Consider the following 15,870-nt stretch of genomic DNA (forward strand, 5'->3'; position numbering starts at 1 on the left):
CGGCTGTGTGAAGCTACGACGAGCACTTGTAAGGGACTGGACCTGTGTGATCTGACCCCGCACAGGATCGCAGGCAGCCTGGCTCCCGGCAGCGCAGCTCTGCCGCTGGAAAACGCTCGGCCGCGCTCACGGACACCGCGCAGCGCTGGGCAGGGCACCCGGCTCCCATCAACACGGCCAACGTGCGACCTGCCAGCGCTCCGGCCTCGCCAGCGCTGCAGCAGAGCCATCAGTCTAGTCTCAGCTAATTGGAGCGCAGGGCAATTAGCTCCTCGCTCACACGGCTCGTGTAACCCGGGGCAGGCGGGGCGCCGCCGCCGAGCAGGCTGGCAGCTCGGGGATCCCGGCGCACAGCCGGGGCGACGCCGCGGCTCCCGGCACAGCCGGCTCCCACCTTCCCTACCGCCTGGAGGGGCATGCAAAAGCCATTACATTTCTCCTGGGTGTACAGGTAGCCCTCGATGGTCGGCTGCCCAGGGAGCTTGCAGGTCAGGGGAGCTTCCTTCATCCTCTTCTTCAGGTCTTCCAGCTCCTCCCGTGTGCTGGAAAAGTGATTCCTGGTCTGTTCAGAGACAATACAAAGAAGCACATCTGAACATGAACAAAGAGCGACCTTCAGGTATCCCTGCTCAAAATCTAGGTGCTCTGGCAGAAATTAATCAGTCCCCAATGTACAAAACGTGGAAGCCACTGCACAAATCCACAGGAAAACTCCAGCTCTAAGAACACCGGGCTCTTACAGCGTGATTGAACAGACAAGGTTTAACACACCGTGCGTGGAATGGTGTGAGGAGTCACGACTGGGAGGACACTTGTTCTTTCAATGAAAGAACCTCAGCACGTCCCAAAGCTAGGTGAGGCCGAGGGGAGCCCCTGAGCTGCTCTCGGCACCACTGTTCAGGTAACAGGTGTATTCCACAAACACGGGCGCCGACTCCTCAACAGATCGTGCTACTCTGCTGGGCATGGGGTCACTTTTAAAGAGGGTTTTATGGAACACCTCTCAGACCAGTTCACAAGCCAGCAGCAAACTCAGCTTGGCACACATTTACGGCTGCTGTCGCACGGGAATGAGGGTCGGCCACGACAGACTGAGGATAAAAGAAACAGGACACAGGTATTTCCCCAGGAGCGCACTCAGCCAGCGAGGGGCTTACCGAGGCACGTCGTGATCTGACACCGTTAACATCACGACTGGAAGCCTTTGTAGAAGATGTGTACAATTTCAATCTCATGAAATTGGAAGAAATTCTAAGGCTTTTTTATGCACAAGGTTAAACGGTATAATTGCAGTAGCCCCCCTTCCAGACAGTGAAAAGCGTGACAACAGCACCTGCTGCAGGCTGTCTTGTGCGGGAAGGGAGAAAACATGTGAACTGAGAGGGAAATAACTTTATCTGCACCTCCCACAACGCAAACACGGACAGCTAGCTTTGCATGGAAAAGCCTTGCCACCAGAGGCGTTTAAACACAAATGAGAATAGAAGTCACATGCGAAAAATACTTTAGCTGGGCAGGAACTCACATTCTGCAGGCTGAGCTGGAGCTGCTGTTTGTAAGGGAGGAAATCCTGCGTGAGCTCCACCGTCAGGTTGTTGTAAGTGAAGAGGCTGTGGAGAAAAGCCAGCACCTGCGAAGGACAGAAGGGACACAGATCAAACTTCTGTATTTCTGCTCAGGAAAGACAGACAGGACACAGAGTTTCGGAATTTACATACACAAATATAATGTTTTTCCTTACAATTTCAGAGCGATGCAAGTTTTAGTCTGACTTATCCACCACAGAGTCCCTAAGGCCCCAGTCTACCACCCACACGCTCGTCTTAATAACACACACCCAGAACGAAAGACCCTGCAGGGAGAACCAGCGCAGCCCCGCAGGCTGCTTGTCCCGAGTCCCGCCGGACCCCACGCTCGGCCACGTCCGCGGAAGGACAGAGCCACCCGGGACAGGGTCCTCGGCACAGGCACCGGCTTGTCCCGCGGCACCCGCGCGGGCAGCTGAGCGCAGCAGAGGACGATGCTCTCCACGGCAGCTCACGCTCACCGCACACAAGGTGTGGAGATGCCTCGTAACACAGCGTGCAGCCTGCTCCTCAGGACAGACCCGCGGACAGGAGGAGCAGGGCTGTGGCCTCACCAGGTGCTCCAGCGAACCCCGGTGAGGCTGTGCAGCTGCAGTGACCCACGTGTGCAAGGTCAGCTCCTGCTCCACCGCAACATTCCCCGGGACCACATCCGGCCCGGTAACTCATCCCTTGTGTCTGTCAGCAAGCCAGCGCATCTGAGCATCTAACAGCAAGGCCTGCAGGGAAAGGCAGCTCCTACCGGTTCGACAATGCTGAACTTCTTGCTTTCTTGCACTTCCTGGATCTGGTACACATACTCGAGCGAGGACTCAAAGAAGTTGTGTCTCTCTTTGTCAACCTGAAGGTCAGCCTGGAAAAAGAGGGAGAGGTGAAAAAAGAAAATACATCCCATCTAGCTTGACAACATTTGAGTAGTGTTTGTCTGTCAGCCCACGAGTAGCTCTGTCCCTGCTGAAGAAAAGCCAGCCCAAGGGGTCTGGCCCAGGATTTGAACGCTTTGAAGCAGAAGACTGGAGCACTGGCCATTCTTCTCTCTTCTGGCTCCCCTTCAGACCCTCGCTCCCCTCTGCAAGCACAAGGCTTTCCCAAAGCACATCTGTAATTTCAGCACAAGCTCCTTCTCCACCCGCAGCTGGCGAGGAGAAGGCCACGGCCACGCTCCTCCCGCCCGACTCTGCCGCGCCCCACGCCAGCAATCCCGGCGCCGCAGCAGGCGGCACAGCGCGGCACGCCGCCTTACCACGGCTCACACAAAGTTCGCCTTGCAAAGACGCTTGTAGGTTATCTGACAACTGGTTTGGCAGATCTGGTTTGATGCGGCTGCTCTGATGTGGCTGGAGCGGCTGGTGCCTCCCGTTCTGCCGGTTTGTGTGCGGCGGCAGTGCCGAGGGGCAGCCCCCCCGCGCACCGGCACCCACAGCGGGCTGCCAAAGACAATCCAAACCAGCTGCTTTTCAGCCAGATCAGCTCCCCAGGCCAGTTCAAAGGCTGCCAGGAGAACTGGTCACTACCCTGCACTGTAAGAACAAGTGATGACAATGCTTAAAGCCCCTACTGCCATCCGACACACGGAGAACTGTCACCTCAGCCTCCCTGGTCTCATCCACGCGAACAGGCTTTGGGTAGATTTACTTGTTTATCGGTTTCAACTGGTTACTGGAAGGGATGGTATTTCAGCCCCTTTTTAAGATCTAGAGCTGGTGATGCTGTTCAGGACCCGATGGGAGAAAACTCCATACGCACCTCCTGTAACTGGGATTCCTTCTTTTTGGAAGACAAATGCAAATGGCGATCCAGCATAGAATAAAACTTCTCACCATCCTTCTCAAACTTCTTCTTTCTTTCCTGTAGATGCAAGAGTTGAAGCAGAACCAGTTATTGGTGTTTTCCAGACACGATCACACAACACCACCCAGACCTTTTGTGTAATTCAGTATTCTTATGGCAAGTTTCTGGTGGGCCCAACCAGAACAGCCGGCCACCTGCTCCGATTCACAGCTCGTTGCCCACACTGGATTGAGTTACACCTCGACACTGAGCTCCGGCAGAATGAGAGCAAGCAGGAGCAAGTTAAAAACAAATCAGTGTCCAGAATGAGAGCAAAAAGAGACATTTGAGAAGAGAAGCCAGCGAGCAGCTGCGCTGGGGACGCGGCTGCGTGCTCCTGCCCTGCTGTGGCCAAGAGACCGCGGGGCCCTGCGGCGACCGAGACACAACCACGAGCAGGTGCCAGTCGACAAGCACCCAGATCAGATGGTAAGTGAGCCATCGGTGGTCGCTGAGAGGCACTTAAATTGCTTAAATAAGGAAATTCCAGCTGGGCAGAGGCCTCATGGTCAGGTCCAAGCAGCTGAGGACTGGTGTATACATATTACAGGGCATCTATAGGATGCCCTACAGGATGCATCTATAGGATCCTCTGTCTAGCTTTTGAAGCTCAAGAAAGTGGAAAGCAGGGTTATGAAAGGCCAGCCTGCTGTGGAATTACTGGTATCTTTCAAGTTATGTCCTAAAAGCTCGGAAATGCTGCTCTCTTCCCCCCCATTCAGAAATCCTCGAACAAGCAAACTCACACCAGCGCCACCGCGACGCAGGGCAGACGGACCCTGCCACACTGGCTGGTATCAGCGACCTTCCTCATGAATTCAGCAGCGACCCCAAAGTTGGAAGCTGCATTTCCTAAATAAAGTCTTTTCTCTTTCTTCAGGGGGTTCTCCTGCCACGGAGTTTTGCTTCCCCGTTCCACCAGCATGGGCTGCCCGGTCTGCCCGAGACGTCCCACCGGTGGGGCACCCAGGGGTTCCCACACCGGGACCTCGGCTGGGCGCGGGCACCCCCAGCCCTGCCCTGCTCAGCCCGTCGCTCCCGCTGCCCCGGTGCCTCTGGAAGGAGACAGGTTATTTTCTGGTGGGCACGCACGGGCAGACACTTGTAGGTTTTCTACTGGAGCACATGCAGCTTGAAAACCTTTTAACCCCAGTAATTACTCGTCCAGCCCCACTGAGAACCTGCAATTACAAGAGTCCTGGAGAGCAGTCAGTGTATCTTCTGGTGTCGTCCTCTGCGCTATCAGGGATATGGGAGCTCAGTTAGCAAATCCATGCCTCAGGAAAAAAGAAATCCACATGAAATCCAGAGGAGCAGAGTCCCCCGAGAGCGAAACCTGATTTAAGCAGCCCCACCGCTGCGCAGCGATGCCAGGAAGGGCTGCGAAAACAAACCGCCACCCTCGTGACCAACACCCCGACCAGCCCGCCCGAACCCGGAGCAGCAAAAGTGTTTGCAAAGCAGCGACTACCACATCTGCAGGGCCACACTTGTGCATCGGCTGTGCCACCACACGCGCGTCTAAGGCAGGCAGGAACCTGCTCTCGCTTCTGTGGCCAGGAGCCACCAAAGCCCAAGGCCGCAGCACCGCGGTGACACACGGCTGCACCGCGAGCTCCCTGCAGCTCACCGGGGATGGCCAAACGTCCCCAGTGATGGAAAGGCAGCTCCAAACCCAGCCAGCCAGACGGAGCTGTCCCCAGGAGGTGGCACACAGGGGTGGCCCCTCCGCAGGGCAGGGGATGGTGCCACCCCTGGATGGAGGGATCAGGAACGAGGTGGGCACCAGTTGGAATGGCATTTTTGGCACTAAAAGCAGGCCCGCCAATCATTTCCCACTCCGGCTATTTAACATATAACTGAAAAGCAGAGGGATGAACGACAAATCCCTCCTGATTGTCAAGTCAAAGCTTCTAACAGCTTGTTGGCTGCTGAACAGAGCAAGCCAAGACAAGAAAACAACACAGAAAAACCACCCAGACTGAAGCACAATCTGGAAACATGAGCACAAATTAGTTCCTCATGAATATTCAGCAGAGGACAGCACCACCTTCCCACTAGCACTTGCCAAGTCCAAGAAGCCACCCAACCTCCATGTATGCTCAGCAGGGAAAGCAGGACAGCGTCACCGCAGGCAATGCAGCCGCGGGCAGATCCGCCCGCTGCACTTCCCACCCAGTTCTGCTGCAATCTGCTGCAATCTGCACTCGCGACGTGGAGAAGCGGCAACGAGCGCAGATGGGGACGTGTTCCCCATCACCCCGTGAAGACAGCGCTGCGTGATCCAAACCCGGCATCAGCGGGGGAATCGCAAACCGCCGCTGCGGAGGAGCTGGAAGGCGCGACGGCAGCGGGTCCTGCTGCCGCTCCTCCGCCAGCGGCACGGGGGACACGCCAGAAGAGAACCGTGTTCGTACCGAACAAACACCTCGTGCCTGAGTTTAACGACCGGTGTGATGCACCACCAGTTATTAAAAAAAGATAATTCCTAAAAAGTAAAATGCCGTTGGGGGCGCGTAGAAAGAGCATTTCTATAAAACCACACTCGATTTAGCCTGGTCTTTTCCCCTCATCCACTGTGTTCTCTCTAATGCTCCCTAAATCTTGCTCCCCCAGAGATAGACAAGTAGAAGTTACTGTCCTCCCTTTTTTCTGAAATAATTATGAATGAAACCTTAATAACAGAATTAACTATGTGCTTTTAAGAATACACGTTACCTCCTATGTAAGAACTTTTCAAGAAAGTTTCATTCATTCAGCATCCTAGAGCGTAGTGAACGTTCCTCCAGCAGCTTACAATGAGCCCAAACAAGCCTTTCCCCTTCGATGTTCTTGTTTTGCTTTGTGTTTTCATGTTTAGTTTGGGGTTTTTTCTTAAGAAACAAACCCAAAATCATCTCCTTCCGAGTGGAATCAGAATGAAGTGCGAGCTGACGCGACATGTCAAACCGGAGCCCCCGCACGCTGTCCCCTCACGCGGCGCCGCGGTGCCGCCCGTGCCCTTCCCCGGGCTGAGAAACGCTCCAGCCAGGGGATCCCGGATCCTCTGCTGTTATTCTTGATGTCTCCGGATAGAAACGTTCACCAACAAGCCACGGGAAAAGCACCGATCCGCCGGGTCCGCGGTCAACGTGGCTGGGGGGGGCTGCGGCGTGTCCGGTGACAGCAGGGCTGTCCCACACGGGAGCACAGGCTCTGAGCGGGGACACCCCCGCACCCGGCACACGGGTTAATGCAGACTCAGATGTGTGAGTCAGACGGGCTGGCTGCAACCCAGCCACAGCCACCACAAAGACCCGATTCAAAGGCTCTTCCTATCTGGCTTCAGCATCTTGCAGAGAGAACAGAAAACATCTCACAGAAGGCGACTCTGCCAAAATACGGGAAGCGAAGCAGAGGGCACAAATTCTCTGTGTCATGTCTCCGGTCTGCTCCACAGCCCGGCCCCGGCTTTGTGCTCACTCTGAAACTCGCACCCGCTCAAGGCTGCAGGGTGGCATCGGAGAAACCGTCACCTCCCCACGTGTCCCGTCGGTGTGGGCTCGCTGCGAACACGGCGGGTGCACAGCGCTCCCCTGCGCCTCCTGCGCCCAGCAGCTCTGCGGGGCCGCGGCACAGCCCTGCTCGCCGAGGAACGGCCGCGTGCCGCGGCGAAGCTGTGCCGGCGCCACGAGCCTCGCACTGCTCCTGCCGGGCGGCAGAGCCACAGCGACAGGCAGGTACAGACCCACGGGCACCGACCCACGGGCACTGCCCCACGGGCACTGACGCAGGGTACGGACCCACAGGCACTGCCCCACAGGCACTGCCCCACGGGCACTGACCCACGGGCACCGACCCACGGGCACTGACCCACGGGCACTGACGCAGGGTACGGACCCACAGGCACTGCCCCACAGGCACTGCCCCACGGGCACTGACCCACGGGCACTGCCCCACGGGCACTGACGCAGGGTACGGACCCACAGGCACTGCCCCACCTGCGGGCACAGGGCTCTCGAGCAGAGCACACCCTGGCTGCAGACCAAGTCATCCTCACACACCTGAAGGGCCGCTCAAGAGAAAAACAGCCCAAAGGACACTCTAATACCGTCATCTTAACATTTGCAGACTGTCGCCCTCTTGACTTAAGTGCTCCATAAACAAAGAGGAAAATAAGCTTGACCTTGTCCCCACAACTCCTTCCCATGACCATGTGCTGGCCCTGTTGCTAAGCAGACAGATAACGAAGGGGGTTTCTCTCAGTCCTCGGCCTGTCCACATGCTCAGAACACACATGCCGGCTGCAGAACCCGCTGCAGAACCCGCCGGTGAGCAGACGTGACCCCGTGCCCGGCGGGCAGAGCCGCGGCTGTGCCACGAGGCGGCTGTGCCACGAGGCGCCCGCGCGCAGCGTGCAGGGGACGCTGGAGCAGGGTGTGATCAAGGGTCGTTTCTCAAACCCTGTATTTATTAAACGTCAAAGACTCCAGATGGGCTGGGCTGAGTCCAAACCCCAAGTGTTCTCCAAAACGTCTCCATTTCTGAGCTGGTTCAGGGCCAGCCCTATTTCAAGCTGCTGCGGAGTAACGTGGAACCTGGACTTCTTGACAGCAAACAAAGGAAAAATAACCTTCTCTGCTCAACATGTGCAGGATTTGCTTTTTATAGTTTGTTTCTTTAAAAGTTTGATCCATCTGAAAGACTCATTAGATGCTTTATTTAAATATTTCATACCCAAAGCCCTACGACTGTGATCCAGTTTGGACTGCCGGCCCTGCTGCTCCTCCCCCCCCGCTCCAACGCCCATCCATCGATGGGCAGTATCTTATTCTCAGCAGCGCTGAATTAACAAAGGGGAGAAAGGGGGAGAAGCGAGAAGTATCTCCTGATCCCCGGTCGGAACAAGCGCTCCTCGCTCGGGATGGAGACGGCGCTGGAATCAGGCCAGGAGAGAACCCAGAGAATTCAGGAAAAGGTTTTGGAGCCTCTTATGATTGAAAAATCAGACTAAAAGTCACGGTGCGGGCTGCCTCGTGCCAGCGGCTGAACGTCGGCACCAGACGGGGGAGCTTCTGAAAGCACGAAGTCAAAACGTAGTACAACAACCGGCTACTTTTTAAAACAAAACAACACAAACACATCAAAAAATTGAATTAAAGCATAGTAATAGAAAACACATCTGTCAAATTCAAACCAAGCAATCAATCAAGCCTTACCTTGGTGAATCCTATTTGCTCCTTCCGAAAGTTTTCCAAAGGTTTGATCAGCAAATCACTAGCGTTTTGTACCTGCGGTGCAAAGCAAGAGGCAGTTTAATTACAGGACACAGATTCATTTTCTCCTGAACAGGGCTGAACAGGGCCAGGTGCCAAGAACTCTCAGATTTTAATGTCTCCAACTTGCACGTTGATTCTCTGTGTGTACGTGAAGTCACTTAACCCATCCGTATCCACTTTTCCCCATGTGGAATACACAGACAACTGCACTCACGGCACAGGAGGCCCTGGGACATGCTGTGACAGCTGGGTGTCCCCAGGCTGCCACCAGCCCTGTGCCCCGGGACAGTCCTGTCAGCGACAGCCCCCGTGGCCCAGGCTGTCCCCGTGGGACACGGGAAGGTGGAGAACCCGTCCCCTGCCCGCACAGGGGACCCGCGCAGGGGACCCGGTGGCACTGGCCCGGCCAGCAGCCTGGCACGAGCTCCCGCCGTGCAGGGGGCAGAGGGACGCGCAGCCCAGCAGCACAGTCCTGGCGCTGGGAGAGCTCCGCACCCAGCCCAGCCTTCGTGTTCTTCCTGGAACTCGGGTGGCCGGGGAAGCCGGGGCTGGCACCGCGGCCGCAGCGGGAGCACGTGGCTCTGCGGGAGCTGTGCAACGGGACCTGCCTGCTTGTACTGGCGAAAATCACCTGAAAATACATCTTGCCTCTTCGTCTTTGATCCCGTTTCATCACAGACCCAGGCTGTTAGTGCTCAGACACACCTGGCTGTGCAGAGCAGACCTGCTGGGGCAGGCAGGGCGCTGGGACAGCCTGGCACGGGGGGCTGGGACACTGGGGACAATCTCTCCCCCCCAGCACCTCCCTGTGCTGCTCGGGGCCCATGGCAACGGCGCCGTCACCAGACGTGGCACAATGTGCAACACTGCCAGTGCTACCAGCTGCCCTCCCACGGGAAGCTTCACACCAGCGTACGCGGTGCTGTGAATTAGCATTAAACACAGCGACGAGGCTGTAATTGTCAGAGCACAGTTCAGGTCATCTTACCATCATGGACCTCTCCAGCTCTACCTCCTGGAGCAGCTCTGCAAACTCCTTAAAGGACTCGGCTGTAAAGAAGAGGAGAGGCTGGTCAGCGGGGGCGGGACAAGCCGCAGTACCCGAACCTGGCTGCACGCCCGCATCGCCTTCTGAAATCTTGCCAAAAAACAGAGAAGAGGTGGTGCCTTTTGGCAGGAACCGAGTGAGGCAAGGCCATCGGGGTATATATTTACACACCGGAGGGGAGCGCCTGCTGCCAGGAGGCAGATAACACGGTGGGAAGATGATGTTAATTAGCTTCATTAGAGTTGTACTGCAAAGCCGGTAAGGCAGGTGGCAGGGAAGTGGGAAATGAGGGGAAGGGGCAGCTGATGGCCCCAGGGAGCGCGGTGGGACGGGCCCTGAGGGCAGGACGGGGCTCCCGTCCCTCCTGGACGCTGCTGGCAGCACCAGGACGGCCCCGGCGCCTCTGCCCGGGCTGGGAGGAGCTGGAGGCTCTTCCCAGGGCCAGGGCAAGTCTGTAAATGGAAACAGCCCAGAATGACAAAGATGATGTTCAGCAACAAGAAGAACAAGGTCTGCGTACCTAAAGAAGAAAGGCAGCAGGTACAGAAACGGTCACCAACATTGACACCACATTGACAGCCCCGCTCTCTGCCCACCAAAGGGAATACGGGACGGGGCGAGATTTGTGGCAGGGCAGCAAACGCCCCCACCAGGAGATCCCCTGCAGCACCGAAACCAGGAGACGGCCCCAGCCCGGGCCCTGCGGGAGGTGTGGGGCAGGGCTGGGCGAACACCTGCCCACGCACACGGGGCTGCGAGCCCAGCGCCCGCGGGAGCCGCCCGGCGGTTTGCTGGGCAGGGTTCCCACGGTGCCGCTCGACACAGTGCTGGGACGGGTCCCACAGCCCTGGCCACCCTCACGCTGCCAGCTGTAACCCCAGAGCGGCCCTGCAAAACCTGCACGGCTCTGCGCGGCACTGGAGCGCTGCTGGGCCGTGTAAACACTGCCTGGGAAGGAAGCGCAGCACCTCGGAGCGCCGGGCCGCTGGCACAGCCCTGAGCAGAGCGGCACGCCCGGCTCAGCACACCCGGCTTGGCGGGGAACAGACCGGGGCACAGCGAGGCACATACAGCAACAGCTCATCCCAGGTATCGGATGCTCTGCCTGCAAACCGAGGGCCCTGTGCCCTCACCCACAGGCGGTGCCTCAGCAGAAACGCCCGTCCTCCTGCTCAACCCAGCCGGAACGCTGCCGCAGCGCCAGCACGGGCTGCCGGGGCAGAGCCTTCACTCTGCGGTTGCTGAGACAGACACAAACGGGAGAAACCACAGCCTCGTGACACGGCCCCTCCGCTGGCAGCATCAAAACACAACCGTCCTGATGAGTCAGGAGCTTCTGAGCTCTTCCCCAGCAAGGGCCGGGGAGCCAGCACCCGCAGCGTCCTCGTGGTTCATCACGCCGAGCCGCGGGGCTGACACACCGACTGTCACCGCGCTTACTCAGGACGGTGTAAACCTGACGTGTGCACAGACACCAGCAGCCTGAGCCAAGAAAGGAATTGTCGCAAGGAGAAAAACCCAGGCCTGAACTTGCGATGAAAATGTCAATGCCTAATATTTTCACTAGATTTCTTTTCCCTTGCTCTGCAGGAAGGCTCCAGGCACACGTTTCCCAGCTGCAGTCACAGAGCAAACTCCACCTTTGTCCTCGCACCATGAACACGGGGCTCAGCCTGCACCACGCTGCCCAGCAGCCGTGTGGGGGGCACTGGGGCAGACCCGCATTGCTGGCCTGGGGACGCTTCTGAACCTGGCAGGGCAGAGCAGGGAGGCTGCCTGCACCCCTGCCTGCACCCATCTGCACCCCTGCCTGCACCCCTGCCTGCACCCATCTGCACCCCTGCCTGCACCCCTGATCTGGGACCTGCCCGGGAGCGGCTCTCTGGCTGCTGCCCAGAGCCAGGAACATCAGCTGCTTCAAAGCAGAGGAGCTGCGGTTCCTGTGCCTGGGAGGGAGGAACAGCCGCCGGATTGTACCGCTCTGTTCCCCTGGGAAGGAGCTGCTGGTGGGGGTGACAGTCGGAGGGAACGCAGCAGTGTGACTGATGACATCCCCAGGGAAAGGTGCTGCTCACAACCGACAACATGAACCCAGCGTCTGCATCCTGACTCACCCTTGCAGCGCCCAAAGCCCTCACCTGACCCGGGGCTGTCAGCTCTCTGCCCACGCAGAAAGAAAGAAGTGTGCCATTAGTTCTGTGTCCAGATCAAACACGGCCCCTGAAGTACAACAAGAAGTGCCTGTGGATGTTTTGCTTCATTCCCATATCCTGCACATCGAATGAGCTCCCACGCAGATCTCTGGCATCCTTGGGGAGACGCCAACACCCTGCCGTGGGGTGGGGAACCGGGAGCCTGGCAGAGCGGCTGGGGGAGGAACACAGCACAGGCTGGGAAACCGGGGACCGCTTCTCCAAACAGCAAAACAGACATTCCCCAACAAAAACAGATTTAGGGAAGCACACTCATTTCACCACGGAGGGTTTCACATTTGCTGTGATCTCCTGTGCTCCTCCACCCACGACCCCACATTCAGCCTCAGCCATTTCCAGCAGTTCTCTGCGCAGCCCCACGGCGCCGGCCCACGGCAGCAGCCCCCTGCCCACGGGCTCCGCTCCCACCCGGGACACGGGGGCTTTGTCCCCGCAGCCGAGCAGGGCCTCTCCTCTCCTGGAGCGGCTCTTTGCTTCAGACCCCTCTGCTCCCAGGAGCAGTATTTATAAGGCAACGGTTTCCCCTCCCTTATTCAGATATGTTTGGAGATTCAGCACCTCTACTGTTACATTTGGAGGGTGACTCATTTCCAGCGGGTTTCACCTAGAGACTTTCCATAAAGGAAATCGGATTTTGAATGGCAAGTTGCAATCTGTTTCAAATTGCTTTAAATAAAACAACCCCAAGAACAGGCTTCACTTCCTTCCCCTTTCGGCCACGGCCGAGAGACCTGACATCAGCAATATCAGCCTTGCCACTGCTCTCCAACAGCAGCCTCACAAACACCTTCTTTTTTGTTCTTATTTTCGGGTGTCTGGCCCCCGGAGCAGCGCGGGTGATGCGCTGTGCCCCCGCCACGGGCACCCCAGGGTGCTGTCCCACGGCCAGGGTCACAGCGGGCGCTGGGGGATGTTGTCCCCCCAGCACCCACACCGCGCAGCGGCCGTTCGGCAGCGCTGCCTGGGCCAGGAGCAGGATTCCTTTCAACAGCACTGGCTTTAGGGCAGTTAGGCCATTCGGTTTAGCGCCTGGTGCAGCTGTGCCACCTGCACACTTACGTGGGGCTGGCAGGGACCTAAAATGGCTTCAGGATGGCTTATCCCATAGCAGACGTAGGGAGCAGGATGATGCTGGTGCCACGGGTTCCCAAGGCACAGACTGGCCGTTATTTTCCATACGACACATGCAGCGATTCCTTTTCCCCAGCAGTCTGCAGCCTGGTCCCTTTTCCAGGGCAGTGCTGGTGTTGTGGGTGTTTCCAGCAGAGCGAAGGCAGCTCCGGGAGCAGCGCCCGCCCGGCTGGGGTCAGGGCTGGTGCCCGGTGCCGCCGCGCTCCCAGTCCAGCCGCGGCACGGGGCGCGGGGCTGGCGGGGCAGCCAGGAGTGCGAGCAGGGCTGGAGCTGCGGCAAACCACTCCCACCCATTACCTGCTGAACTGGGAACGTGAAACTCTACCCGTGAAAGTTCAGCTTTGGAAAATACACTAGGGAATCACTTCTTTTTCTCCACTGCAAGTAACACGATGCGTGTGCTGTGCGGTGGCCGGCATGGGATGCTGTTGGAAAGCCGTCAGCGCAGGCACATTCCTAGAGAAGGAGAGGCCTTCTCATTATTGAGTTTGCATCAAAAACTTACCAATATTAATCTCATCATCCGTTAGTGTGTCACCAATAAAGTCGAACTGAAAGGACTGCAAAGTCTGGGAGAACTTCTGTACTGCCGAGGAGTAACCTGGAAGAGGACAGAGCAACAAGGCTGTGTATTTCTGCAACTGTTACACAGAAGGAGCAAGTCTTAGAAATTTAGCCTGAATGGAACAAACTATAGGGAGGTGGTTAGAAAAACCCACAGGCATCACGAATTCCAGCACTTCAGCAAACATCGCAGTGTTAATGACCACTAAAGGCTACAAAGAGCACTTGGTTTTGTGTTTCTTTCTCGGGGTTGTTGAAAACGCTTCTACAACAGTGAGGGGTGCACCGAACCGCACAAGCAGCCCCTCGATAGCCTCGTGTGCCGCACACAGGGAGGGACCGCGGCACGCTGGTCCTGCGGGAAACACGCGGCTCCACGGCAGCAGCCGGCACAGCACAGGGCATCAGCCGCATTTCTGCACCAGTTACACACTTCTGTCGAGGGCTGGTCTGCCTCCAACAGCAGACACCCAGGGGACAGACAGAAGGACGCTGAACCTGCGGACGGGATGTGGACAACAAAACAAAAGCAAAGGAACACTTTTAGACTTTGATTTACGTTGCTGTCTTCAGACCCCGGCCCAGGCTGGGCTCCTGGGGGCAGCGGGGACAGCACCTCTGCCATTCAGGAAGCTGCAGCCTGGGGGTGTGACGGCACCGGCAGGGACGTGCAATCGGCTCCCAGCCCCGCTTTGCCAAAGCGGGCCGGAGCGCGGGACACAGCCACGCCGGGCACGGCCGGGCTTTTCAATGCGTCTGTGCAAGTTAAAAACCAGACATGCACGATCGCTTTTGCCATCAGTTGTTAAATTTGGAGAGAAACATCAGCCAAAAGCGAGGGGTGAATGAGTGAGGAAATGCGTCTACACGGCATGGGCTACCCCTGCATTTCTAACCTGACAAGAACGGTGATCTGGGTGTATTTTTGTTCTTGTCCATTGCAGACCCAGTAACAAAGGAACTATCACCACGGCAGCAAACACAGGTTTTCTGAAACACTGCTACAAAGGGGAGAGAAAAATTTGACAACGCTGAACCGAATGCTGGGAAAAGAAACGAAGTGTTGGTGTGGGATCCCGGCGGGTCCCCAGCTGCTCCGCTCCCCGCCCCAGGCAGGGGCGCCCAGAGCCCGGGGCACACGGGGACAGCCAGGTCCGCTCTCCCCTCAAAAGCCTCCTTGAGCAGTTTCCTCCGAGGGGTCAAACCTTTGCTCCTGAATGGGCAGATTCAGGCCTGAATGTCGCTTTTTAAGCACAGCTGCCGGGGGGCTGAGAGCGCGTAAATGGGGAACTCCGGCACAGAACGGTGCCATTGATTTGGTGGAAAACCTCAGCAAATAATTCACTCTCAGTCCCCGCAGCCTTCGCTCCAGGCTGGGGCCGCAGGCTCGTCCAGCTGGCGCTCAGGGAATCTTTGTTTGTCCCTGCAAACCCTCCTCGCCCCCGCTGGGTGCTGCTGACAGCCCCTGCCCGGCCCCTCCTCGCTCCTTGGCCATGGCTATTAGCGGGTGAACCCCCTCCACCCCATTTAAATGCCCTCCGACCCAGCGCTGGCTCCAGAGCAGCCCCTCCAAAAGCCAGCGGTACCCACGACAGCTCCAGCATCCCCCCGCCGGCACGGCGCTGGATCCACCACGGCTCCTCCTGCCCCGCGGGGTGTCTGTCCCTCTGCCCGGTGTCCGTCAGACCGCGCTGGCGGTGCCGGCAGGACGGGGGCTTTGCAGGCGCCGCGTTTCCACCGCGGTGTCAGCACGTTGTTCAGCCCGGCATCGGAGACACGGCCCTGGCCAGCTGCGCACCTCTGGCTTATAGACACAGGAGCAGAGAAGGGTTTGAAAAAGCCAAACACAATATATTTTAAACAGAAAAAAATCAACCGTATAGCTGATTTAAGTTACATTTTCATTTCAAAAGGTTGTCTGGCCTGAAAGTTTATTTGCCAGTTGTCTAGCTGAAGGAAATCCAAGTGGACGTGCTATAAACCACATCTCACATTAGCTTAATAGTGGAAAAAAGAATGAGCGCCCCTTAATTCGTTCAGCGCTGTTTGCTTTTGCCTGGGATGAATAATGTTTTTCATTTTGGGGAGACATCCTCATCCTCGTGTTCAGCAAAGCTGGTGCAGGAAGCCCGTCGGGCAGCAGGGACCCTGGGTGCTCACCCCGCCATGCCACCGTGCTGCCGGGGCTGACAGATCCTCCCTGTCCAACGCCAAGGTGACAACCACCAGGGACATCCCTG

The 15,870-nt window shown here is 57.4% G+C and overlaps 1 protein-coding gene across 5 annotated transcripts in view; it reads right to left on the bottom strand.

The window, feature by feature from the left end:
• The window catches only part of OPHN1 (oligophrenin 1), a 52,907-nt gene that overhangs the window by 24,727 nt on the left and 12,310 nt on the right, over nucleotides 1-15,870 (bottom strand). For 2 of the 5 annotated variants that reach the window (XM_065077311.1, XM_065077306.1), the window contains exons 2-9: nucleotides 14,527-14,631; nucleotides 13,572-13,667; nucleotides 9,663-9,724; nucleotides 8,615-8,686; nucleotides 3,333-3,434; nucleotides 2,329-2,439; nucleotides 1,526-1,630; nucleotides 433-562 (exon numbers count right to left, since the gene is read on the bottom strand). In XM_065077311.1, the coding sequence (XP_064933383.1) occupies nucleotides 433-562; nucleotides 1,526-1,630; nucleotides 2,329-2,439; nucleotides 3,333-3,434; nucleotides 8,615-8,686; nucleotides 9,663-9,724; nucleotides 13,572-13,667; nucleotides 14,527-14,631 (783 nt within the window). The remainder of the gene's footprint in view (nucleotides 1-432; nucleotides 563-1,525; nucleotides 1,631-2,328; nucleotides 2,440-3,332; nucleotides 3,435-8,614; nucleotides 8,687-9,662; nucleotides 9,725-13,571; nucleotides 13,668-14,526; nucleotides 14,632-15,870) is intronic. The other 3 variants (XM_065077307.1, XM_065077308.1, XM_065077310.1) reach the window with 2 other exon arrangements.

This window comes from Columba livia, chromosome 12, assembly GCF_036013475.1.
Source record: "Columba livia isolate bColLiv1 breed racing homer chromosome 12, bColLiv1.pat.W.v2, whole genome shotgun sequence".
NCBI lineage: Eukaryota > Metazoa > Chordata > Aves > Columbiformes > Columbidae > Columba > Columba livia.